The sequence below is a fragment of the Meleagris gallopavo genome, chromosome 17 (genome assembly GCF_905368555.1).
Source record: "Meleagris gallopavo chromosome 17, MGAL_WU_HG_1.1, whole genome shotgun sequence".
NCBI classification, from domain to species: domain Eukaryota; kingdom Metazoa; phylum Chordata; class Aves; order Galliformes; family Phasianidae; genus Meleagris; species Meleagris gallopavo.
The window spans coordinates 10,090,014-10,115,847 of NC_139420.1; the positions used below are offsets into that span (position 1 = coordinate 10,090,014).

General features: G+C 50.6%; 1 protein-coding gene across 6 annotated transcripts; it reads left to right on the forward strand.

The window, feature by feature from the left end:
* Window positions 1–262: 262 nt before the first annotated feature.
* On the forward strand, window positions 263–25,834 carry AIFM3 (AIF family member 3). 6 transcript variants are annotated; one of them, XM_085238892.1, is made up of 22 exons: window positions 263–518; window positions 5,603–5,755; window positions 9,549–9,762; window positions 11,593–11,702; window positions 12,170–12,279; window positions 12,408–12,452; window positions 13,035–13,131; window positions 13,901–14,013; window positions 15,414–15,500; window positions 16,237–16,328; window positions 17,347–17,477; window positions 17,945–18,060; window positions 18,334–18,405; window positions 18,854–18,917; window positions 19,373–19,449; window positions 19,707–19,824; window positions 20,051–20,149; window positions 20,604–20,679; window positions 21,105–21,164; window positions 23,060–23,164; window positions 23,269–23,289; window positions 23,501–25,834. In XM_085238892.1, the coding sequence occupies exons 2-22, from the start codon at window positions 5,725–5,727 to the stop codon at window positions 23,538–23,540; spliced, it is 1,878 nt and encodes a 625-aa protein (XP_085095018.1). In that variant the 5' UTR covers window positions 263–518; window positions 5,603–5,724; the 3' UTR covers window positions 23,541–25,834. The 6 variants fall into 6 exon arrangements, with proteins under 6 accessions (XP_085095018.1, XP_085095023.1, XP_085095020.1 ...); XM_085238893.1 differs by lacking the exon at window positions 263–518 and adding an exon at window positions 5,164–5,329; XM_085238894.1 differs by lacking the exon at window positions 23,269–23,289 and having other exon boundaries at window positions 269–518.

The window sequence follows — 25,834 nt, forward strand, 5'->3', positions numbered from 1 at the left end:
ACCCTTTTTTCTTTATATCCAGTCTTCTTCGATTGAAACCATTTCCCCTTATCCTATCACAACAGACCCTGCTAAAGAGTCCGTCGGAGTCCAACTCCCGGCTCCACATTAGGACCTCCCAAACCCGATATCCGCGAGCGGTGCCCAAACGCTCCCTGCGCCTGCAAGCCCATGGGCGCAATTCCATGCCCACCGCCCTTTGGGGCAGAGCCTTTCCCTACTCCCCGATCGACCCTCCCCTGACGCAGCTCCGCGCCGTTCCCCATCGCCGTCACCCGTTCCTGGGGACGGACGGACACCCGCACCCTCCCGCAGCTCCGCCGCCGGTGCATGCGCACTGCCCGCTCCGTGCCATGGTGCCCGGCCGAGCCGCTCCGTGCCGCTCCGCTCCGCTCGGTGCCCGCAGGTAGCGGAGCCCCGGCCCGCCCCGACCCGCCCCGACCCGCCCGGGGGCGGCCGCGCTCCCTCCTGCCGCCGCGATGCTGCGGAGCCGCGGTGCCGAGCCGGGAACTGCCCAGGTGAGTGCGGGGCTGCGGCTCCGGGAGGAGCATCCCGCTGGGAAAACGGGGGGCTGCCGGTACCGCGCTGTCTCCAGGTCCCGGTACCGGCTTTGCGGGTGGTTCAGAACCGCAGTGAGCGCACGGGCTTTGATAGCACCGAGCAAGCGGGCCGCGGTGCTGCGGGAGGAAAGCTGCGTTTCTCTGCGTTCGAACAGCAGAACGCTCAGCGTGCCCTGCAAGTTTGTTCGTTTCTATTCGGGGAGCGTAACCCCAGCCGGGCGCACGGCAGCGGTGGGGCCGGCGAGGTGCGAGCGGTGCGGTCTGTGCACGCGGGTGTGATGTGCTGCTGGGTGAGCGAATGGGGAGAGCGGGGAGCCGTGCGGTCCCTCTGAAAGTGAACGTCACATTCCCAGAGCGATGCGTGGAAGCAGAAATGAGGAGGTGTTGTGCTTGGCTGTTAGGCTTGGAAAAAGCTCCCGTGATGAACTCCTGCACTGCTTCAGCAGGGATCACGCTTGTCCCTTGTGGAATGGTGAAATGGTGATGGTGGCCAGGAGGACTTCCCTCAAACACAGGACTGGAACCTCTTTTCGTTGTGAAATACTTGGAGTTGTGCATCCGACAGCCTGCGCCTGGGTGGCTTTTCAGCGTTTTGCCATTTATGGGTGTACCTTTGAGTTCTGGACCAAATCTCTCGTTTAATTATTAATGTCAGAACATTTTCCGTCCAGCTTGCAGAGGACACGTTGGAGCGGTGGCAACGAGAGCGCTGCTGAATGAGCCTTTAACCTGGAGCCTCTAAATTGCTGAAGCAGCAGCCAGTAGAACAGTTGTGGCTAATTGCAGTCTGACATTGCTGCACTTCTCCAGGAGCCAGTGGGGCGCATTTGTGGCAGCTTTGCAACTGGTGATGTGCAGTGGGATGGGGATCCCTCCCAGCTTGTGCACCAGGCTGCGTGTGGCAGTGTGATGGTGTCAGGTGCAGCATCCTGGAGATGGGATTGGACCACTGGCACAAACTCGGGCATTTCCCTCCCCAGCTGTGTGCTGTAGGGCTGCTCTATGTGAGTGCATGCATCCTAGGTAGCATAGTTCCTGAAAGAAGTGCTTCCTGACATCCAGGATGGAGATCTGTCCGTTTTCACCCTCCAGTTGTGTTAGAAGCCCAAGTTTGACCCTCTCTAAAAATGCTGTCCTAGCTCTGCTCTGCGGGACTCTGTTATCCTCCTGGTGGCTCTTTCCAACCCCCGCACTGTTCCCGGGTCAGGGCTTGGGCTGACAATACATCATGCACAGTGTGGGGTGCTGGGAGTGCCTCGGGACCCCTGAGGCTCTGTCCACACCTGGGCTGTGTTGGAGTCATGCATCCAGAGGAGAGTTCTGCTTTCCTTGGCAGCACAGCCTGTGTTATTCTGGAGATGGAGCCAAGGGACAGCCCTGAGACCTTTCAGCTCAAAGGAGTGTTAGCACTGCTACGCCAGGCTGGGGGGGGGAGATCTGTCAGAGTGGGGTGAGCACTGTGTGGCTCTGGGTCACAGGAGAGTGGATCCTCTGAAAAAGAAGAGAAATGGAGAGCCCCTGTGCAAGGACACCAGAACTCACTTGTGGAAAATGGTGCCTGGGTACGGATCATGGAGAGCAAAGGTCTGCTGGGGATGGAGGGTGGTGCGGTACAATGGAAGGCAGAAATGGATACATTTAGGATGGAAATAGAAGGTTTGTAACTGTCAGGGGAGTGCTGATGGGGATAGTCCTTCTGGTGTCATGTACTGGATCTGTGAATCTGGTGGGGTTGGAGCCCAGTGATGTCCAGGACTCTGAGCAGGAGGCTGCCAGCAGGTCTGGGGGTGGTGAAGGGTCTGGGGGCTTTTGGCACTGAGCCTCAGGGTTCATTGGGCAGCCCAGCAACTGGCTCTGCTCTCAGACTGTGGCATGAGAGGGATGTGTTCCTGCCTCCTCCGTTGTCCCTCCATTCCCTGTTTGCAGCAGAAATGCTGCAGATGCTCTGTGCCCTAGGACATGGCCAGTGGGATGGGCTGGGCTGGGCTGGGCTGGGCTGCGATGGGATGCAATGGAGGTCACCACCATGGTGGGGTTTGTGTTCTGCTCTGTTTGCAGGGTGTGCCCATAACAGGTCTCCTGCTGGAGCTGCTCAGCAGTTCCCACCGTGCTCTGTGTGAAAGACAATATTGTGCACATACAGAGAGCTGGCAAGGAGGGAACTCTGCAGTAGATATGGAGAGCTTTGGGATCAAGGATTGTTTTTTTCCACAGCAGGGACCAGAGCCAGAGCCAGCTCTTTCCTGCCAGTGTGGATGCTGTCATCAGGTGCCCTGAGCTCCTGCTTGCAAACCCAAATCTCTCTCTCTAGCATAGGCACATGGTCCTGTTTGCACTTTAGAGCAGACAGTTTTGGGACTGGGGACAGATTCACCCTGGATTCCCAGCTGCAGAGATGGGATGGCAAATCTCACCCCTGGACTCGCTCCAGCAGGTCCTTCTTGTCCAGTTTTTCTTGTGCTGGGAGCTCTGAGCTGAACACAGTTCTCCAGGTTGGGTCTCACAAGGGCAGACCAATCCAAGGAGGACAATCACCTCCATCATGCTGCTGACCATGCTTCTTTTGATGCAGCCCAGGGTGCAGTTGGCTTTCTGGGCTGCAAGAGCACATTGCTGACTCACATTCAGCTTTTCATCAGCCAGTACCACCGAGTTCTTCTCCACCTGTATGTGTATTTGGGATTGCCCCAGCCCAGGTGCAGGACTTTGCAAATGGACCCATTTCTTGAGCCCTCAGTGTAGATGTGTTGGCTGTAACCAATCACCTCTCTCTTTTCCATGGGCCTCAGCATCGTTTCCCAGGAGGATCTGCTCCATCATCTTGGAGAAGCAAATGTGGATCTAGGCTTTGCTGGAGAGTTTGTGTGAGAGTTGGAGTGAAACACTTCCAGCACTGTCATGATTGCCCGGGATGCCAGAGCAGTCCTTAGCTGAGGGTGACTTTGGACTTCTTATCTGGTCTTCCAGAAGTGGTTACATGGATAAGTTAGAAGAAGGGCAGTATTGATAGACATCATGGACCTTCCAACAGCTCTGTTGTGGAAGACACCTCCATTGATGTTCTTCTCCCAGGCATGGCATGGAGCCTTCTCTTCAGACCATGCACTCTTCAGAGGCATCCACAAAGCAAGTCCTGAGAAGAACATGCTGAGATCTTTAAAGACTGTGAGCCCCAAAACTATCTGCAGTAACTTGTAATACTTCTGAAGGGAGAAGTTCTTGAGTCGGAAATAGGGATTTGTTTGCAAACAGTGGGACAGAAATGCAATGAAAAGACAATCTTATTTTATGCAGAGGCAGTTAAAAAATAGCATCTCCTGTTGAGCTTGAAGCTCTAGGACATTCCCTGTGAATATCTGTGCTACAAATGATTGAGAGCTAGATAAACAAAACTGCCACGGGGAATAGTGCTTGAGAGATCAAGGGCACAGCTGGATTGCTGGTCCTGCAAAGCAGGGAATCACTGACCCGAAATGGCTCAGCCAGGCGAGGGGCTGTGCTCAGAGCCATGGAGAGTGGCAAAGTACTCCAGAAGTGATAGACCTGAGAGAAAAAGAAAATCCTTGCCAGGCCCTGCATCTGACTAGCAGGTGCTGCAAGAGTGCTGTGGTGCTGAGATCACTCTGAACATCTCCATTTTCCGTTTCTTAGGAGCTCTACGTCTGGTGGAAGAGGTGTGGATGGGGAGCTTGGGGCAGTCTCCATCTGCCACGAGTGGATATCCGTGTTCTTTGTCATCCATTGGATCTCAGCCTTTTCTACTGATAGGCATCTGAGAGATCTGGTACCTATGGGGACCTCCATGTATTTGTGGGACTTCTCACCTCACCAAGGTCCATTATTCAAAGCTTAGAGTAGGGTTATCTCACATTGCTCAGAGGTGGGGAGATCATGAGATGACCTGACATCCAGAGACCTTTTAACCAAAGCTCTTCTAGGATCCTGTGGCTCTACAGTGGCACTTGGCTGTGGGGCTCCCAGATGGGAGGTTCAGCCTGTTGCTTGTGGGGCTGAAACGATGCTCACGGTGCTTGCTGTGAACAGCTGTAGGATTCCAGCCATGGGGATGTCAGGCATCTATCAACCTCCCAGCCTCTCCCAAGGGTCAGCCCAGGCACAGCCTCTCCCTCCAAAGAGCCTGCGGGGACCATCAGTAGGGGAACTACACAGGGGATTGCTTCAGATTGCTGCCTTGAAGGCCCAAACAAAGCATTCACTTCATTCAAATGGCCAATACTCATGGGCAGGCACCCGCCAAACCCTCTCAGAAACCAGCCAGACCGGCTGGAAAAGAGTCCTGCTTTCAACTGTGCATTGGCATCTCTGCAGGGTTGGGAATCTTTTATTGCTTTACAGTAAATTATTGTCCTATATCACTGATACATCAACAGCTGAGACTCTCTTTCTCTCCTATAAAACCATTTTCCATTTCTTCCTGTGAGTTTTGGCAAAGGTCCACATAGCAGCATAGCAGATACTGCATGTGACTTTGCTGCTGTATTTTTCCCAAATCTTCTGCATCTTTGTGCCTCCTTCCTTCAGTGTTTTTTTTTTTTTTTTTTTTTTTTTTCTCATTTGCTGTAGCATAAGTATTGGCACGCTGCTCTCCTTGGATGCTGTCACCCTTGCCACTCAGTGACTTGGCTCTTCCTTGTTCCATTCCCTCTGCAAATGAGGAGCTCTGCACAAACCCAGTGTCTTTGAGGACTGGATGTAGCTTTCGTAACACATTCCTGGCTCATCCACAGGGACCCGCACAGGTTTGAGAGGTGGGCCCATATGAACCTCACGTGTGCCCCATCCCCAGTGCTGCTACAGGCCACAGATGGGCTCTGGTCAGCCTGGTCTGGTGGGGGCAGCCAGCCCAGAGTTGGGGCTGGGGGGCTGTAAGGGCCCTTCCAACCCACCCGTGCTGTGGTTCTATGAAACGGTTAATTCTAGCCTTCCCAAAGGCAGGGCTTCAGAAAGTTGTTAAAGCCTGGAGATGAACCAAGCGACTCTGGTGATTTAAAACTTCAGAAGGATTTTTCTGCCCCACGCAGGTGCCAAAGGACGCCTGAGGCCTGGTGCCAGCAGGTGGCTGCCATGCGAGGCTGTGCCCGTCCCCTCGCTGCTCTGCCCACCATCCCTGCTGCGTGCCCAGCGCGGTGCTGCTCTGCTCGCCATGGGAGGATGCTTCTCCAAGCCCAAGCCAGGTGAGATGGAGGGATGAGGGGATGTAGGTCAGCGGCAGCTCCACGGGCACCGCTGGGGAATGTTAATTCTCTGCTCCTGCGGGGAGGATTACTGACTGCTAATCCCCTGAATTCCTGTGCTCTGCCTTCAGCCGGAGTCCTGCGGGGTTGTGGGGCCGTGTGGGGCACTGGAGGTTCTGGTGGAGGTTCTGGCATGTGCCCGGCCCTGATTCACTGCAGTGTGTCCAGAGGCTGCTGGGACATCTCCCATCCCTCCCCACAAACTCCTGTAGCACATCTTGGGGCCAGGTGGGCTCCTACTGTTGGGCAGCCTGAAGGATCTGAGGTGTTGGTGTGATATGGGATGTGTCTGTGAGCCACCAAGCATCTCCAGCCAGCAATCCTGGATTTGCAAGGCGTGGGCGCACAGATTTTTTGAGACACAAAGAGAAAATTTGTGGTTTCTGCCGTGTGTAGAGGTTATTTCAGTGGACATCACCGTGCCCAAGGAACACGGCACTGCACACTGTGGTCACATTTCTATCCTCCCACTCACTGTAAGTTTTCCTCTACTGAAGAACCATTCTGCGGCCTTTCCTGTTAAAAAGGTAGAGCACATCCAGGAATAAATGCCTCCATTGAATAAACTTGCAACAAAGTCTGCTGGCAGCTCCGCTTTATTTTGCGTACCATCAGCAAAATTGTGTTTAATCTTGGGCTGATGCAGGAATAAAAGCGCTCTGCGGGCGCATTTCCTGAGCTGCATATTTTTGTGTCGAGCTGTATTTGCATAGCAGGGCAAGTGGCTGAGAACGCCACCCGGTAATGGAGCACTCCTTCTGCAGCTCTGTTTCTGATTAGCAGCCTTTGGAAGGTTTTGACAGCAGTTCCCCTCGTTAGCACACACTGCAGTGCTTCACCCCAGTGCTTATAAAACCTCCAAGTGCACCGAGATAAACAGATATGCATTTGCAGATGCTGATGGTGCTGGCAAACGTTTCACAAGCTTTGTGTGACGTTTAGTTTTCGTGCTGGGCTCACATTTCTCCATGCCAGAAAGACCTTTTGATGGGCAGAAAACCAGAGCAGGAGACCCGCAGCAGCAAACAACTGCATGCACTTATATAAATACCAGTGTTTAATTCAGAGCTTGTGTTCAAGTAGTGACGTAATCTCTTATCTCCAGTGCTGCAGTCGTGTGACCCCAGACACCCTTCTGAAGCCTGGTTCCCAGTCTCTGCATAACTATTTTGGTGCTTGTGAAGGTCTGGGAGCTGCATGTCGAGGCTGTTCCTGTGCCTTACTGCCCTTGTCCTGGCTGCTGGGAGGTGGTAATGCCTGGAGAGGCAGGGTGGAACCAGGCACATTTATCTCATGATTTTGTTATTAACTCCACCATTTTTAATGAGAATGATTTTGAGTTGCAGGCCAGTAAAATGAGAGGGCAGCAGCCAGGTGCCTACCATGTCCCACCACATCTCACCATTTTTACCATATCCCACCGTATCCCACCTCATCTCACCATGTTTTACCATATCCCACAGCATCCCACCTCATCTCACCATGTTTTATCATATCCCACAGCATCCCACCTCATCTCACCATGTTTTACCATATCCCACAGCATCCCACCACATTCCACTATGTCCCACCATGTCCACAACATCCCACTACATCCCCCCCATGTACACCATGTTCCACCGCATCCTACCGAAGCCCTTCACATCACACTGCATCCCACAGTATCCACCACATCCCAACATATTCCATGGCATTCACCATGTCCACCACATTCACCACATCCCACAATACAGTGAGTCAGTAATTCAGCGGAATTTCACTTCTTATGTCTTTCCTTTGGCTTGGTATGGGAACACAGCACACAGAACACTGCTTGGAACAACCCACTGCTTCCAGTATTGTGGGAAGGGAAGAGCAGATTTGTCCTGAATTGGGCAAGGAGCAGCTCCTGGCTCCGATCCCAGCAGAGGGGCTGGAGCATGTCCTGACCTCACTGATCTCCATCACTTCTCTCAACTCTGCTATCTTCTCTGCTGAGCAAAATGCCAATTTTCCTTCATTTCTTTGAATCTACTCATTGATTGTCTTTCCCTAACCTCTTTGGGTTGTGGGTTTTAATTTTTATCTTCTGTACAGCTCTTCCTGTCTGTGACATTTACAAGATAGGGAAAGTGAAATACTCTCCCACATACCTGGGACAGCTATTTGGTCTCTGGCAATTATGCCCAGCTCACTATAAAAGTCCCCTGGTGTTTATTATAAATATTAATGACTTTAGTCTCACGAGGAGCCTAGGAGATAAAGAGATGCTTTATGCCTGCTTGACAAATGTGGACATGAAATGCATTTTTTAATCTCGCAGCTGTCACCTGGCAAGGTTGGTTTGAGATGTTAGAGCCTGGTTTCTCAGGCACATGCTGTGACCATCTCCCTGCTCCATGGGGTCAGTGATGCTCAGAGGCTCTAATGAGTTGTGTCCAAGGAAAGGCCAAATGGCTGGTACCATGAATGGCCATTAATGATTGTGGACACTTGCATTTAAGTAAGCTGATGATCCTCACACAGAAGCCCTGTGCTGCTACTCCCAGGAGCAGTCTCATTGCCCTGAGGTTGTCCTTTCTCATGGTGCAGTAGATTCCTCATTCAGTACAGGTCTTACAACTTCTTGCACCAGCTTGGATGTGATCTGGGAGGTCTGGGATGGGGTTTGGGAGACCTGTGGTGGGATCTGAGTGGCCTGGGTTGAGGTCTGGGAGGTCTACCATGGGATCTGGGAGGTCTGAGATGGAATCTGAGGGGTCTGGGAAGGGAACTAGGAGGCCTGTTGTGGGATCTGGGAAGTCTGAGAGGGACTCTGAGAGGTCTGAGACAAGATCTGGCTCTCTGGACTTCCTATCCCAGTTCCCACCACCAAGGCCCAGTCTCTCCTTTCCTGGCTCCCAGTTCCATCACAGATGTTTCCCATCTTCTCTCATTAGCTCGCCCTGGCCCTTGCATCCAATGTTCCCAGGAGAATCTTTGCAATTTGTGTTTCTTGTCTCCTGAGGACCTTTAGCATTCTTCAGGTCTCGCACAGTTCTCCTGGACCTCTCCACACCACAGCATGGGGATGAGGGATTCTCATTATGGAGAGAAGCTTTCTGTTCTCTTCTAGGAAGCCATCACTTGACTTTACACTAGCATTTATGGCTAAGGGGGCTTTTATTGTCAAACCTATTAAATAATTTAAACTTAAATAAATCAGACAATTCTTGCTTTCACTGAAGATTCGCTCCATGCTGAAAACCTCATGCAGAAATAGTGTTGAGCATTTTTAGTACTGGTTCCTTATTAATGCCATCTAATGAAGGAGTTTTATACACCATGCAGTGTTGGCTTTCTCTTTCAGTTAATGTTATCTACCAACAAACAAAGGATTTTTTTGAAGTCTCTTTGAGCCCTAGAGGCCTTGGCATGCTCACACTTAACTGCCTGAAGCTATTTTCCGTTAAACAGGACAGGCAGAGTGACAGAGGGATTGCTTTGCACCAGTGACTGATGCCTACTTGCAAGAGTATTTACTTTATGCATGCAAAGGTGCACAGCTGAGAAAGAGCAGAGGAATAATGGAATTGGGTAATCAAGCCAAGTTTGATGTCAGATGTTTTATCTTCACATGCAAGACAACAAAAAACGTCAATTCTGTTGACATCTGCCAGCCCCTTTTGATATCCAAGGGAGGGAGGAGGGAGAGGCGGAATGGCAGCAAAACTTCAGGCTTTGTTTTAATGAAGATTTCTATTTGCTCCTGCAGTTGAAGTGAAAATTGAGGTTGTGATACCTGAGAAGGAGAGGAGCAAGGAGGAGATGTCACCCAACGGGAAAGCCAGCCCATTGGTTTACAAAGTCAATGGGACTGCCCGGCATTACCATCTCGAGGAGCATCCCATTGCCAGCAATCCCTACCACAACCCAAAGGATGTAGTGGAAGCATCTGTGTGCCACGTGAAGGACCTGGAGAATGGACAGTAAGTGCCTAAAATCTTCATAGGTAATTAAAAAAAAAAACAAAAGAGAGCTTAGAGCCAAAACCAAGCCTCTACCTGGTTCCTCAGTTTCTTGAGATGATAATTTGACTTAATAAATACCATCACAGGTGAGTGACATCACTTTACCCCAGTGATGTGATCCTGAGGGTCAGTGCACCATTCCAATCTCTGTACAGTGCAGATGTAGCCTGATGGCTGCTGGGGTTTTTGCAGCAGGGAGATGCTGGGTGCTCATGGAGACAACTTCTGCTGGCCACGTATATGGGGCATTCCTAAAAGAGTGTGCTCTGCTTTGGTGCCCCGGTGCAAGAAGGATGTTGGAAAACTAGGGCTTAGATAAATACATTGCCTGGAAATGTGCAGTACAACAGAGCAGAAAGTTGCTGAGGAGTGCAAGAATCATAAAGGTTGGGAGAGATCTCTAAGACCATCTAGTCCCTTACTTACCTGGCTGTAGCAGAAAGCTCTTTGGTCAAACAGGCAACTGCTAAAGCAAGAGATGGAAACTGGATCAGTCAGGAATCCGAGCTTGCACTTCAGCTGTGAGTACATTTAACTATTGAAACCAAGCATTGCAGCAGCCTTCCCCTTGGTGGACATTTTAAATTGAGAATGGCTTTTTTTCTAATAGTGTCTAGCTCAAAGTGGAAGTGTGTGAGAAGGTCCCATGGCTCATAAGCAATGGATGAGGCCAGAGGAGGCCCTTATTCCTCTGGAACTCAGAGGGATACTCAAGGATGCTGATTTAAAGGGCAAGAGAACAGAGTGCTCACCATGGGGTCAGCACAGCCATGCGGCACTGGTCACACTCTGAGTCTTTGGGACTGAGCACATGCTGGGGACTTTGCAGCTTCCTATGCATTGCCTTTGAGATGCCAGCTCTTGTTTTTGCCTCTTTCAGATCACACAGTTCCTTGGGTAAATTGTAAACTCTCTCACTTATCTTATCTCCCTACGGAGTTATGGTTGTCATTTAACGAGAAGCACAGGTTTTATCTGAAGTGCTGAGGAATGCAGCAGGACTCGTACTGCTCTATGCAAGTTGTGCTGACTGAAGGACATCCCAGTGCCAAGTGTCCTGCTCGGGAGGGGGGCTGCCAGCTGGTGGGGCAGATGGCTCCCAGGGCAAGCAGAATGAACTCCCTGCCCCTCTGCTTCCCCCCACATCTGCACTTCGCTCTGGATTTCATGGGGGGTCTCAGGGATGGCAAGTGGGAGATCTCTGCATCTCTCTCCAAGTACCTGAATGGAGGTTGAAACCAGGAGGGGGTCAGTCTCCTGTCTTAAGTGACAAGTGATGGGACACCAAGAAATGACCAAGAGGAGGTTCTGATTGGGTATCAGAAAGAATTTCTTCGTGGAGAGGATGGTCTGGCAGTGGACTGGGCTGCCCAGAGAGACAGTAGAGTCCCTGTCCCTGGAGGTATTTAAAGTGGATGTGGCACTAAGGGACGCGGTTTGGTGCTGGGATTCATTAGATCAGGTTGATGACTGGACTTGATGATTTTGAAGGTCTTTTCCAACCTAGATGATGTTCTGAAATGCTGCTTTCCAGCAGTGATAACATCATTAACCACGTATCTGGTAGATGAGGGCACTGCAGTAGCTTTTTTGGTTTTGCAGGCAGGGTGCATGATCAGCACAGGTGTGCTTTTGCCTAGGGCAGGGCTGACAACACCTGTGAGCCACCCAGAGCTGGTGGCAGGTAGGCTGGAGGAAGGGGGAGCTGGCAGGGTGCGACTGGGCTGCAGCACAAGGTGAGGGAATGGCACTAATTCTACCATCATCTCTTTGTGCTCCTCTCCCCAGGATGCGTGAGGTGGACCTGGGCTGTGGGAAGGCACTGCTGATCAAGGAGGCTGGAGAGTTCTATGCCATGGGACACAAGTGCCCCCACTATGGGGCTCCGCTGGTTAAAGGTCAGTCTGTGCCCCTTGCTGTGTGAGTCAAAATGGAAAGCAAAGTGTTTGCAAAGCAGTCAGCCACGGGGATGCTGTGCCTCTTGCTGTTTCATCCCATCTTTGGGCTGATATAATTCCTTCAAGCCGCAAAAGGACATGTCTGTGGTGTCAGTGGGGTGACAGCAGTTCACTTTGCCACAAACCAGCTCCTTTGGGCAGGGAAAGCCGAAGTCCAAGGCAGCAGTGGCTGAGCAAACACAAGGAATAACCCTGTTGCTCTGGACATGTGATTTCCTAATAGCTTGTAGACTCCATGTTGCATCAGGTCTGTTCTCAAGTAGGCTTACTCTAAGGGATGCTCTGCCTGAGGCACAGTTTGCTCAGGCTGGTGCTGGGTTTATAGACCTGAGTGCAGAACCCAGGAGACTGCAGCCCACTCCTGCAGGCAAGGATGTGCCACCACTGTTCTGCTGTCCTTTGTGCAGGGGTTTTGTCCAAAGGAAGGGTCCGCTGTCCCTGGCACGGGGCTTGCTTCAACATTGGCACTGGTGACATCGAGGACTTTCCTGGCTTGGACAGCCTGCCCAGGTTCCAGGTGAGATCTTTGTTTCTATCAGCATGGCCTGTGTGGAAAGCGAGGGCCCAACGTATGGTGGAATGGGCCTGTGGGCCCTCCTCACATCTCTTCCCTGTCTTGCAAACTGCTGCTCTTTGTCCCCTCAGGTGAAGATCGAGAAGGAGAAGGTGTACATCCGAGCAAGCAAGCAGGTGAGAGCCAGAGCTGCCCCAGAAGCAAAGCCAGAGGCTGGCTCTGTGTGCTTATGGGGGAATGCTGCTCCCTGGGCTCTCTGGCAGGGGAAGAAGTATCTGAGCAGATGGATATGTGAGCATCCAGAATGGGGAAATCCAAAGTCTCAAGCAGCAGTCCTCTCCTCTCAGCCATTTGGCCTCATCAGCTGCATCAGAACAGTGTGTGGCAATGCAGGCCACATAGTCCATCAGCTTCCTTGAATATTAAAGGCATTATGAGCTCAGGTGCAGGCTGAAGATCCTGATAGAACTTTTGCATTCCATTTCCCCTGCTGACTGCAAAATCGCACACTGATCCTCTTGTGCTGCTTTTCCTGTCTTTTTTTTCCCCAGTGCTTTGTCTCTTCATGAATTTGCCAACAGAAATAGATATTTTTTTTCTTTTGTACCTGGGAAAGGTGCAGTGCATAGGGTAATGGGAAGGTATTTGATTGAGCATGGGTTTGGAGTCCTCACTGGGTGCAAGGATGTGGGTGTTCCCTCATTGGTCCCCAGTTCCTGCCTGGCTAATGACTGTTCTTCTTCTTGTTGGTGGCATAGGCTCTTCAGACACAGAGGAGGACAAAGATGATGGCAAAGTGCATCTCCTTGAGCAACTACAACCTGAGCAGTACCAATGTGCTGATCATCGGTGCAGGTATCGAGTGGCACGCTCTGGGGCAGCAGTGTGTGTCCCTTCCCAGCGTGGGTGTCAGAACAGCAGGATGTCCAGACTGGTTTAAGTAATATATTTCATATGTGGAACTCCAAACCGAAGAGAGGTGTCTGAGAGAAGGGAGTCTGGAGGTACTCCACGTAGTTGTGCTGACATGATGCGTTGTAGGTAAGGCATACAGCTTGCAGCCGGATACTAAACCAAAATGCAGTTAGCAAGTTCTAGAAGTCCAGGAACTTGAAAGTCAAAGGGGAGCTGCAATCCCAAGCACATTTTCCATTCCTTGTGCCCATACTATTTGTTGATAAAAGCTGGAGTGTGACTCCCACTGGCCAAGGGCAGCTGGGGTCTCTGGGGAGCATGGGATGGCTGTGGGTAAATGGTCATCCAAATCCTGAGCCAAGCTGCTCAAGAAGTTATGGTCGTTGTTGCTGAAAGAACTTTCTCAGCCTTGACCAGCTAAGCTGACAGCTCTTTCTAAAGGCCAAGGTCTGTTCTGGTAAACAGGAAAGGTGATCTCAAAGGTAGCTGAGCGGGAAGAGAATACCACAGTCCATTGCATCGGGTTGCTGAAGGCTGCCCACTGCTGCACTGCACTGCTGGGCTTGGAAATATACCCCACTGACCTTGTGGAAATCCATGTAGGTTTGAATGAGTTCTTTCTACCAAAACCTGAGTTTGTAGGGGCAAAGGATTCAGGCCATCAGATACAAAGTATGCATGGCTGGCGTGGGTCTTCCTTCTTTCTTAGGTGCAGCAGGGTTAGTGTGTGCAGAGACGTTGCGCCAGGAGGGTTTCTCAGACAGGATTGTTATGTGCACGATGGACAGACACTTGCCCTACGACAGACCAAAGCTCAGCAAGGTTTGTACCACCTTGAGTACGAGTTTGAGAAATTGCACTTTGATATTTCTACTCATTGCACAGTTATGTTTCTTCTTAATTCATCCTGAAAGATGGAACACAAAAGGGGAGTTGTACAAACTCTGTGCGAGGGATCACCAGCACGGGAACCAGGGTCTCCCAGCAGCTATCTTGGCCTGCTCGTTCCTGTATGGATCCTCCTACAGTGCTCCTCAATCAAAATCTTTAGAGGAATGAAATGGGACTTGTAAACAAATGGTATAATCTACTGGGATTTTTATTTGTTTACGTGTTTCTTATCCTTGTTGTAACTGTTATATAAAAGTGATTGGTATAGACAAGTAATGCTCCTTGCTATAATTGTTATGAGTATTGCTTGTCATTGCAACTTGATGACTTGATCTCCATGCAAAGTTCACTTTTTTTCTGGCATACATTCCGTTTTGAATGCCAATTTGTAGAGGCAAGGCTGATGATCTGATCACATTTTTATTTCTGACCAAGGCTTTGCTTGATACCAGGCACCAACTCAGATTTAACAGCAAAGTCTTGAAGCTGGAATTCAAAAAAGAACAGGCAGTGTGTGTATTCCCTTTTATGTCAGGGATACTTATCTAAGGGAGCTGGTACTCAGCAATCAGAGCTTCTAACTCAGCTTGCAGCCCCCAGACAAAGCCTTTTTCAAAGGAATGCAAAGAAACATGTGGCTTTTTAAGGGCACTGGAAAGATCCATTAGAGGAGTAGCATGTAAAGCTGTATGCCACAGGCTTCTTGCCTCCTGAAACCGCATCACTGCCCTTCCTCTTGCTGAATGTCTGTCATCAGTCCATTCTAAGCTTCCTCAGACTGCTCCCCTCTGTGCCCTTTGGACCATGACCAGCTCCTTGGTGTCCAGCACTGGAGAGCAGCAAAGCCCTCAGGGCCTCTGCACTGCTCCACGCTGCCCTGCTCACACACCTGCATGGGAACCTGTGCTCCTGAGCTGTGGGGTCAGAAGTTCCTCTCTTAGTAAACACCAAATGTTTAAAGAATTTGCAATAAAACCCATATGACCCTGCACCTGCCTCAAGACTGAAGACACAGATTTCTTCTGAGTACACAGTTACCTGAAGTCATGGGAAGGGAGTGCTCCCTGATCCCAACCAGGTAGAGATGAAGGACTTTGCACGTCCATCCCTGGCATGCAGCTGGTGCTAAGGGTGCAGGTGGTGAAGCGCTTGGTTCACGGAGGAAATCTCTTAACAAATGCCACAAGGGCTGATTTCAGATCATAGAGTCACAGAGTCACGGAATGGTTTGAGTTGGGAGTGACCTTGTGCTGGGAGCAGGCGTTGCTCTGCTTGCTTTTTCGACTCACAGCTGTTGACAGAAAAATGTGGTCTTTTTTTTTTTTTGGTAGTCAATGGATTCCCACCCAGAGCAGATTGCCCTGCGCCCCAAGGAGTTCTTCCGCACGTACGACATCGAAGTCCTGACAGAAATGCAGGTAAGGAGAGTCCCACTCATACGTTGTGGTCTCACCTGCTGACTCCTGATACAGAACTGCTGAGTCTCCCTCATTCCGTGGGCTGTTCTGTGCCTCATATCTCAGTCTGTGGTTGTTCAGAACCAGAATGAATGCAGTTCTTCCCTGGGTGAACTCCACGCTGATTGTCATTTCTTACCTACCAGTTGCTGAGCATCCTTGCAGGGATTTGGGGTGACCAAATGGCCTCTGATCAGGACAGTCTGCCTGCAAGCACCCAGATAAATTAAATATTTTCTCCTGTTATTTTATTTATACTGGGAGATCTTCAAGGATTTGTAAAAGTCAACTAGAATTGATATAAGGTCTGGGTTGGCTGAGCTGCCAATAGGAATCAAACCTTTAAAACAAGAGAACTACTCAAGAATTAAAAATTAAAACCTATGTTATGGGTAGAACAGAGGCAGCAGAAGTTCTCTGCAGAGTTCTGCAGAGAAAGAGGCCAGATGGTAGTTTGTTAGACTGTCCAGGCCAGGAAGAGCATCACCATTCTCTCGAGGATCTGTCATTCACAGTGCAGATGTTGGCTTTTCAGAGAGGTTCAAGAGAAGTAATCCTAAGCCTGGAGTGTGCTACCATCAATATTACTCAATAACCATGTCCCTAAGACATGGATGGACAGGCTCTGGCTCAGCATGTGGCATCTCAGTGGGTATCTAAGATTTCATCCCTTAACATGATTTAGAAATGATTTCAGGCTGCGGCTGTGGATATCAAGAACAAGACGGCTGTGTTCAAGGATGGATTTAAGATGGAGTATAACAAACTGCTGATAGCGACTGGAAACACGTAAGCCATAGAGAAACGTTTCAAAGATCAAGAGAAACTATTATATCTGAGAACCTGAGGAGCTTGTGCTTGAGGATAAGGGATCAAACGTGGCACTTCAGTTCAGAAACCAAATTTGTTTGCAAAAATGTTTGCAGAGAAGGCAACAAACACATATTGGGTAGGTCTGTATCTCCCTCTCGCTAGCTTTGTTGGGTGTATCTGCTCAACCAAAGCTGAGGATCAAATAATATATCCACTGGAATTTCCACCTTTCATTTCTGGCTGACCTTAAGATCTTTTGGGTCCTGTGCCTGGCTTCCTTGCAAACAAGTGCTGCTGCCACATCAGTTGGTAGGCTGACACTGGGCAATGCAGCACTGCAGCCAAATGTACCCACCAGCTATGGAGGTGCATAAGTTTTCGGAAGTAATTTCAAAATCCTCATGTACAAGCTCTGAGTACACTGAGTGAGTGTTTTTAATGTATTTGAATTATTTAGGATCTTCAGTCCCATTTCCAGATGGGAGTCGCGTATGCAAGGGCCGGATATTTAAAAATACATATGCCCCAATGAATGCGTGGGGATGACAGGATTAAACTGCTACTGAAGCCGCATCTGCACAGGCTTATAAAACCTTTAAAATCTGGCTCCAAAGCTTCTGCTGAAGGACAGAGTTGGCTGTGTCCCACTGGGCTTCTGAAAAATTTTACTGCATGACAGCAGTTAAACTTAGAATTGCAAAGCAGGAACCATCCTGCATCATGCTCCACTTCCCTATGCAGAGTTTATCATAGTCCTGTAGGGTTGTCTCACCAAACAGCTGCATGAGGGCTGTTGCTGGGGCTGAGGGCTCTTGCCATTGTCCTCCAGAGTTCAGGTTTTGCCTATTTTCTCTCCAGCCTGGATGATTTTGTAGAGAAATGTGGCAAAATGCGGTGTTTTGGCTGCGTCTGGTTGGCTTGTCCTGGTGGGCTGCTGACAGCTAGGTCAAGGTGTCTGTAGGATCTCAGCCCAGTCCTCCATTTGTGTTTTCAGGCCCAAAGCTCTCAGCTGTAAGGGCAAGGAAGTGGAAAACGTTTTCAACATCCGGACGCCAGAAGATGCGAATCGCGTGGTGAAGTTGGCCACCAGCAAGAACGTGGTTATAGTGGGAGCTTCCTTCCTTGGTGAGCTCTTGTTTTTGCATGGGGTTTGAGAGACCAATTGCCAACTGCAGATCATCAAAGAGAAGTTTCCCAAAACTCCCATAGAAAGAAAATGTATTGCAGAAGCTTTCCATGCAATCACCAGCTCCAAAATTGGTCAACAAAAAAAGAAGACAAAATACTGAGGTCACAAGGGCTGTTTTTACCCAGTAGCTCCTTACTTCTAAAACATTCTCAGCCACGTGGAATGTTTCTTTCTTCCTTCATCTGAGGTCCATTACCAAATGGTTACTGTGGCACGTTGGGACTTCGTTAGGGCCTATTGCTTCTTTTGATTCCTAAAGCCCTCCCATGGCTTCCACCTCTAAGAATAAATTAATGTGAATGATAAATCCCATAGGAAGCTCAATGGTTCTATCAAAGTGGTGTGACCCGAGGCTGGGTGTGGGGACAGCACTGGACCACTGGGATGTGCTTGTGTTCCCCAGGGATGGAGGTGGCTGCCTACCTGACAGAGAGGGCCCACTCAGTGTCTGTGGTGGAGCTGGAGGAGGTCCCATTCAAGAAGTTCTTTGGGGAGAGAGTTGGTCGTGCTGTCATGAAGGTGACTTTGCTTTCCTGTCCGGATTTTGGTTTTGATGAAATGAGTGGGTTCTACTGGTTTCAGTAACTTGTGGGTGCAGTTGTTTTACGAGTGGATTTATTGATGGAGCCATGAAGGTGCTCCATGGTGCAAGCCCTCTAAAGACTGGGGTGGGAGCCTCTCTGGGGTGTGCATGGGTGAGGATGCAGTGCAGGCCTGCATTGCAGGCATGGGACCCCATGGGGTCAGTGGGATGGGGCAGTGGGGGCTGAGGTGCACCCACTCTTCCCACAGATGTTTGAGAGCCACAGGGTGAAGTTCTACATGCAGACCGAGGTGTCGGAGCTCCGGGAGCAGGAGGGCAAGGTATGGTGTGGCAGTGGATGAGAGACAAGACGTGGCCACAGCCCCACGTATCACCCCATGGGTCTGCTGTCTTCTTCAGGGCTGGGTTTGTGCACTCTCTTTCCTGGCCCCTGAAATTTCTACTTCTGGGTTTAGCCCACAGGAGGAAGCATGCTCCAGCCATGGTGTTTGGGGTGGTAACATTGCTCTGAGATCCTGGAGGGTCATAGGGACCATCAAGGGTAACCCTGCTGAGACACTTCCTGGTTCAAGCTTTAACCCTGTCCCTAGAAAGCATCTGCAGGACACCCTCAGAGGACCCCAAAACTCATCCTGTTGCCATTATGAGGGATTATACTCAATTTGCATGTCAGAAATGAAGTGAGCTACTAGCTTGGCTTGCTGTTGCTATAGGGTTTTACTTTGTTGACTCTGAAATAACTGCACTTTCCCCCTCTCTCCTGTAAAGCTGAAGGAGGTGGTGCTGAAGAGTGGGAAGGTCCTGCGTGCAGACGTTTGTGTCGTTGGTATAGGTAAGGGGCCATTGCTGTGAGTACACTATGAGGTCTTGGGAGTATACTGGGCCACACTGGGAACCCTCTGGAGCATGCTAGAGCAAGGTGAGGAGCTCTGGTAATATTCTAGGGTACTCTAGAAAACACTAGGTGACCCTGGGCGGTCTTTAAGGTACCCTGGGAAGCTTCTTGGCTACCCTAGAGCACACTGAGGACTGCCAGGCCCATCAAGCCAGTGGTGGTTTGCTCTTCTAGTGGTGGAAATGGAACTGGAGGACCATAAGGAGAGGGTATTTTTCTCCTTTACACTCGTGGAGAGAAAGGTCCTTATCTAATTGTAACTTTTCTACACTTTGCAAATGGGACCAATTGCAGGATTCGTATTTCTCCAGGGGTGTTGCTTTATTGACTGCTCCACAACAGAGCAATTTGTGGAGTCTAGAGGAAAAAAGGCCCTTTGCTTTCTCCCACAGGTGCAGTGCCAGCGACAGGATTTCTCAAGCAGAGTGGCATCAACATTGACTCCAAAGGCTTCATCGTGGTCAACAAGGTGAGCATGGTGGTGAAGCCAGCTCCTCCAAGCTAGACTTGCCTTGAGCTCTGAGCCGCCAGCATGGGGACAGTCTGTCCCCAGATGCTGAGATTATGGATACTGCCATGTGTGAGGTTTACAAAGCCCAGCCATCTTGGTGCTGGGGTGTTCACATCTGCACACCTCCCACCCCTGGGGACCTTAAACAATTCCCTGCCAGCTGCCAAGGTAGGGTGAAAATCCCACCAAGGTGTCCTTCTGCTTCCTCCCATCAGATGATGCAGACCAACATCCCTGGAGTGTTTGCAGCTGGTGATGCTGTCACATTCCCACTGGCCTTGAGGAACAATAAGAAAGTGAATGTCCCCCACTGGCAGATGGCCCATATGCATGGTAGGTGCATCTGAGTGCCTTCGCTTTGCACAACAAACTGCTTGCAGGAAAGAACCTTCTCCATATCCACAGGAAATTTCCAACCCTTTAGGAAGAGAATGAGACAGCTGAACGCAGGGAAACAGAGCACTTGTAGGAAACTCTGGGAAAAATATATTTTCTCCTGTCCCCATGCTTGCTCAGGCTCAGAGCTTCTTCACTTACTCTGCTGTTTCTTGTCTTCCAGGCCGTATTGCAGCACTGAATATGCTGGCCCACGGCACTGAGATCAGCACAGTCCCATATTTGTGGACTGCAATGTTTGGGAAAAGCATTCGATATGCAGGTGAGGGATTCCCTGGGACTGATGTGGAGTCTGTGCTGGTGGAACTGTTTTGGGACACAGAAGTCATGACCACCTTGCAGGGCCGCTTCCAGCCCCCTCAGCTGGCCCAGGGTGATGTGCAGGGACACCTCTTGTTTAGCAAGGCATGAAGGGCCTTGTGGACATGAAAAGTCTCCCTGAACATGCGTGTATTTGAGCAAGCATGGATGATTTTTCATCCTGCTGCTTTCCAATGCCCATCTCTCAGTGACTGTGGGATGGCTGCCTCTACTGTAGCTCTGGGTTAAAACACTTTTTGCTAGGGTCAGAGCTGTATCCAGAGGAAAGAATTGAAAACCAATCTTTAATTTCATGGTCAAACTAAGTAAATGACGAGCAGAGCAAGACATTTGCTGTGGAACAGTGTTTTCTTAGCAACAGTGCTTCTCCCACTCATAATAATTTCATCTTTCAGGCCATGGGGAAGGATTTGATGATGTTGTCATTCAAGGGGACTTGGATGAACTGAAGTTTGTTGCATTTTATACCAAGTAAGTGTTTCTCCTTTCTCCTCTCCATGTCCGTTTGTCTCAGCTTGTTCTGCTAGGCTGGAAATTATTTTTGCTAGAGCTTCTTCCAGTCAGTTCTGCTCCAATCTGGACAGTGAGGTTGCGGGGCAATAATAAATTGCAAGTACAAATGCATTAATGCCAGGCACTAGAGAAGCAACGTGCTGAGTATTTCTCTCCAGCATACAGTCTTCTTGGAAGCTTCTTCCCACCCTTCCTTTCCATCCTAGGGCACAACAGATGCAGCTATTTATCCCAAGCCTAATTAGAAAGGAAATGCCAGAGCACTTTAATAAAACATCTGTGGAGCTCTTTCAAGAGCAAGGTGAATAATCCCCTGCATGGTGCAGGGCCTCACGCTGGGTCTGCGGGGCGGGCGCTGAGCGCTGCCTTCTTCTGCCACCCAGGAGGGGCCCCAGGAGATGGCTTTGGTGTGGCAGGACGGCACCGTGCGCCGAGAGCTGGAGGTACTGAGGGGTCCAGCGGGCTTCTCTCAGCCACAGCCCCATCTCTGCCTCTGCCAGAGGTGACTGGGAGCGTTTCTTTCCTCCTTTCCTCGTCATTTGGTGATAGTCCTGCTACTGGTGCTAACGCTTTTGGATGAGGATGCTGTCCCCAAGTGGCCGTCTCCTGTCTCCCATGTCTACCTGTTGGCTTAGACTTTCTTCTGGTGTGTGCCGGTTCTTGCATGAAACGCTGGTGGTGCCTGTTGCTGGAGCCTGCCCTGAGCATCAGCTTTCACAATAGAACTCTTTTTCTTTTCCAGAGTTTGACGAACAAAACTGTTTATCTCCATTCAGTGCTGAGGATGAGCTGTGAGGGCTCAGCCTGGGGCTGTATGCAAAGGACAGGGTGCTCCACAGTTGTCCTGTGAGACACCACAGCACCTTTGCCAGAACAGACCAACGTTATCCCAATCTGTAACTCCCCGGAGCTCTTGGGAGACCCAGTGAGGAGCTGTGTTTGCCTTCCTCGTGGTACCCCATTTCCATTGTACTGAACCCTACAGAAGAAAGGAAGGCCGTGTGCAGATGGTGCTCATCCCCAGCAATTTACTGTCTTTAGGCCAAGACTTCTGATTGCCCCCCATTCCCACTGCAGAGAGCATGCCCTTATGGCCTCAAAAGACCTCTCGAAAAAGAGGGACTCCTGGCCTCAAACAAAATGTTTCAAAGCCACTGCTGATGTGAGGTGTTCCACTTCACTACTGCCCTGCACGTTATTTCACAGAAGGACCACCTGCCCCTTGTCTTACTGATGGAAATGGTTGCCTGTGTCGGTACACAACAGCATCTCAGAGTGGGGAGAGAACCTCCTGGATCAGCTGTCAGTGCAGTGTCCCGTAGCACCTAAATTCATCGTGTTCCAGCAGATACTTCCAATTCAGAGTGCTCTTCTTGGGGGCTATATTAGATATTAGTGATCTTCTGAGGGACGTGAGTCAGTGGGCACGGTGGTGATGAGTGGATGGTTGGTAAGACTGGATGGTCTTGTTTTTTTCCAACCTTAACTTGCAGTTGTGCAAAGAGTAGTTTAAAACAGCATCCAGCCTAGGATTTGCTGTCTCCTTGCATGCTCTTGCCATTTTGTGCATGTGTTAATGGATAAAACATGGAATTTTGCTCCAGTGAATCTGGAGCAGATTCTGGTCTCCCAGTCTGGACAGGGAAGCTGTGGTGGTGTTTCCTTGTGGCACTGGACTGATCCTGGTTTGTTGGGTGCCTCACACTTCAGCTTCCTGAGCAATGTCTCCAGTGTTTAATACCTCATTCATGCACCTTCCCTGATCTTTACATTATTTATTCTGTTACTAATTGTGAGTCAGACTTTGAAGATTTATGCTCAGGCTGACTTCTGCAAATCTCAGAGCAGAGGAACCCTTTTCCTTTGCTTTGTGACCTTTACCCAAAGCTCCTCTGGTGTTTTTACACCTTTTCTTCTGCTTCATTCATTTCCCATTCACCTTTTGATCTCACGTTGTACCACCAGTACTGGGGGTATGGGCAGGTGATGGTCAGCCAGACTCGGACACGCTGCTCCATCATCGGCTCCATCTCTTCTGGTGTTACTCCATGGGCCAAGGTGCCCCGGGGTGCCCAGGGTCCCACCCCTGGGCAGTGGCACAGAGGCACTAGGCACCCTGGTGAGCATCACCAGGCCAATCCACAAACTTCTGTGAGACCACAGTGGGATCAACCAGCTCCAAGCCCTCTTCTGTCCTTGTCCCACACCATAATCACTGCTCACACCTCAGAACAGGTCCCATTTTCCTTTGCTCCCTGCCTCTCTCCAGCATGTTGCTTTTGGGTGATGGAGATGCACCTGTTGGGGCTGCCCTGACCTCTCTGCTCTCCGGCCCTAGGAGTGACGAGGTGGTGGCTGTGGCCAGCATGAACTACGACCCCATTGTTTCCAAGGTGGCCGAGGTCCTGGCTGCTGGCAGGGCCATCCGAAAGCGTGACGTGGAGTAAGTACACGTGCTGTGCCGAGAGCTGGGCTGGGGAGGAGCCTGGAGAGGGCCACCTAACCCTGAATGTCTTTTCTCTCTCTGTCTCCTGCTGCTCCTTTTAGGCTGTTTGTCCGTCACGGCAAGTACGTTCAGTTTTGGGTCCTGGGTCTGTGTGGGGTATTGCAGGTGTGCCACATCTCCAACTCCTGCACGGAGACGCTGATGATGGCCATGTGCTTGTATTGCAATTCAGACCTGCTTGAACTGTTTTGCATGGGGTGGAAGTGCAGGCAGAGGAAGGGGTGCTGCACAGCTTGGAAAGCTCACAGTGCTGCTCGTTTTTTGTCTTCATAGAACTGGAGATATGTCCTGGCTAACGGGGAAAGGCTCCTAACACAGACATGGCTGCAACCTCCTGATACTGCACTGGCCTCGAGGAGATGGGGATGGCTGCAGAGCTCCACGGCACGATGCAAATAATGCACCCGAGTCATTTTCCTTTGAGACTTGGCCAAACCCAGCCTTTTTTCACCCAGCAGTCACCTTCCCAGCAACTCTGTGCACGCAAACCGCCGCCAGCTCTCCTGGCCCCAGGTGTGGGGTCAGTGGGTGGAATTCCCACTGGAAAGTCAGGAAAACAGACCCTGGGGGAGCGGGGTTGGTACCAGCATGGAGCTGCAGACTGCTGACATGGGTGCCACGGTGCTGATGGATGCCACATCCATGCTCTCTGAGCAGCACAACAAGAGCCCGAAGCACATCCCTTCATCCTATGAGCAGCATGAGTGCCTTTTGTTGTTCTCTGTGGCCAGTACATGCTCTCAAGCACATTGCTCTTTCCTAGATCCTCTTTCCTCCCCATGGAGCCCAGCATCTGCACCTTCTCCTCAGTGGTTATGGAAAGATTGACATTGCTGCTGACATGCTACTCCAGGAAGAACAGCTGGAGGAGTATTTCTGGCTGTTCTCTGCCCTTAGTCATTTACTCTTCCTATCCCCTGGTGGCAAAGCTACATATCTCATCTCAGCTGGCAGTGTCAGTGCTCTGTGGCCATGCTTGCTGCTCCTGGCTGGCAGTAGGGCCCCGGTTCTTGCTCAGGAGTGGAGGTGGCTAGTCCAAATCCCTGTGTTTGTCCACCCAGCAGAGCCAAGTGTGAGATTCCCCCATGGACAGCTTCCAGATCTGTCCTTTGGGAGCTTTGTTCCCCATCTGTCACTGCGTTACTCTCAGCCCCAAACCAGAAAATTGTTATTTTCAGTTTGATTCACCCCCTCCCCCTGTCCCCCCCCATGAATGAAAGCGGTGCTCCTATTGTGATCCAGACCTTTTCTGCTTCCTTCCAAGCAAGTTGGCCAGGTGGTGCCTGCACCTCCTGTGCAGGATTCCCTTGGTGTCCCATGTCCTACTTACGTTTATTTCCAGACTTTTAGATCTTTGCTCAGATGGCAACATCAGCAGACATCTGTCACACCTCCTCTTGATCCCTTCTGCTTTCACTGCCAGGTTTTTCCCAGGCGGTGTGACCAGTGGTGGCAGTAGGCAGGGATGTGGGCACAGTGCCCAGCTGCTGCTTTGGATCCATGTGCCCCATGGGCAGATGTGGCTTTGCATCACACATCTTGCTGCTGAGGTGACCAGATGCCATCCAGCAGCATTGGGATCATTTACCTGCTATTGCTTTGCTCCTCCTTTCCTCACTGCCCCAGCACAGCAGTTCTGTGTGCTCCCCAGCAGAGCCTGGCTGAGCTTTTCCAAAGCAGCCACCTTTCTGCTCACCCAAAGGCACCATCCTCTGAAGTGCTCCCGGACAGATGTGCAGTGTGTTTTGCTTTTCAGGAAAAGCATGTCCTGTCCAGATGTGGCCAAATAGACCAGCAGGACCTCATGGACTTTTCTACTGGTTCATCAGCCTTCCTTAGTGCACTGTCCTAATCTAGTGACAGACCAATACTCAGAGCATGCTGTATTTATTCCATACCTTGTAACATTGCCTGGGATATCCACGTAGCATAGGGCTTTTCCCCAAAAAAGAGTCCTTGGTGGGATCTCCCTCCTTCTTCCCAGCAGCCTGTGATGTACTCCACAGCTTAGCTTTGGCTTTAGCAAGTAGAAAAATCCTTTTTATTTGGTTTCTCGTGTCCCTTACTAGGGTCTGGCCCTTAAGAACTGCTTTGAAATGGCCTCAATAGCAGCAGCAGGACCCAGACCAGGCACTGGCAGCAGTTGCTGCCCGAGGCACCTCCTGGGATGGGGTGAAGGCTGAAGATCACAAGGAGAGCCATTGGGGGCCCACACCTATGTGGGGACCCACACATCCACGATGGGGACCACCTGCTCCAGTGGGGGTAAAAAGCTCCATGGGCCTGGGGACTTTAGGACTCATTTCTGGCAACGTCACCTCGATGCCAGCGTGGAGATTGTGGAGCACTTCTGCTGCGGTGTCCTGCGAGGGGAAGGGTCTCAGGGGATGGGACACATCCACATCCATCAGGGAATTTTAAGCAATAATGATGCTGATACAATGCAGTGGGGAGAGGGTGGCAATGGGGCAGAGTGCTGCGTGGAGGGGATGGTGGTGACAGGGGGATGGCCACCACCTGCTGCTGCCCCACTGCTGGAGATGCTCTGTACCCTTGGGCTCAGTGTCTGGGAGCTCTCACTGTGGCAATAAAGGCCCTTCCCCAGCA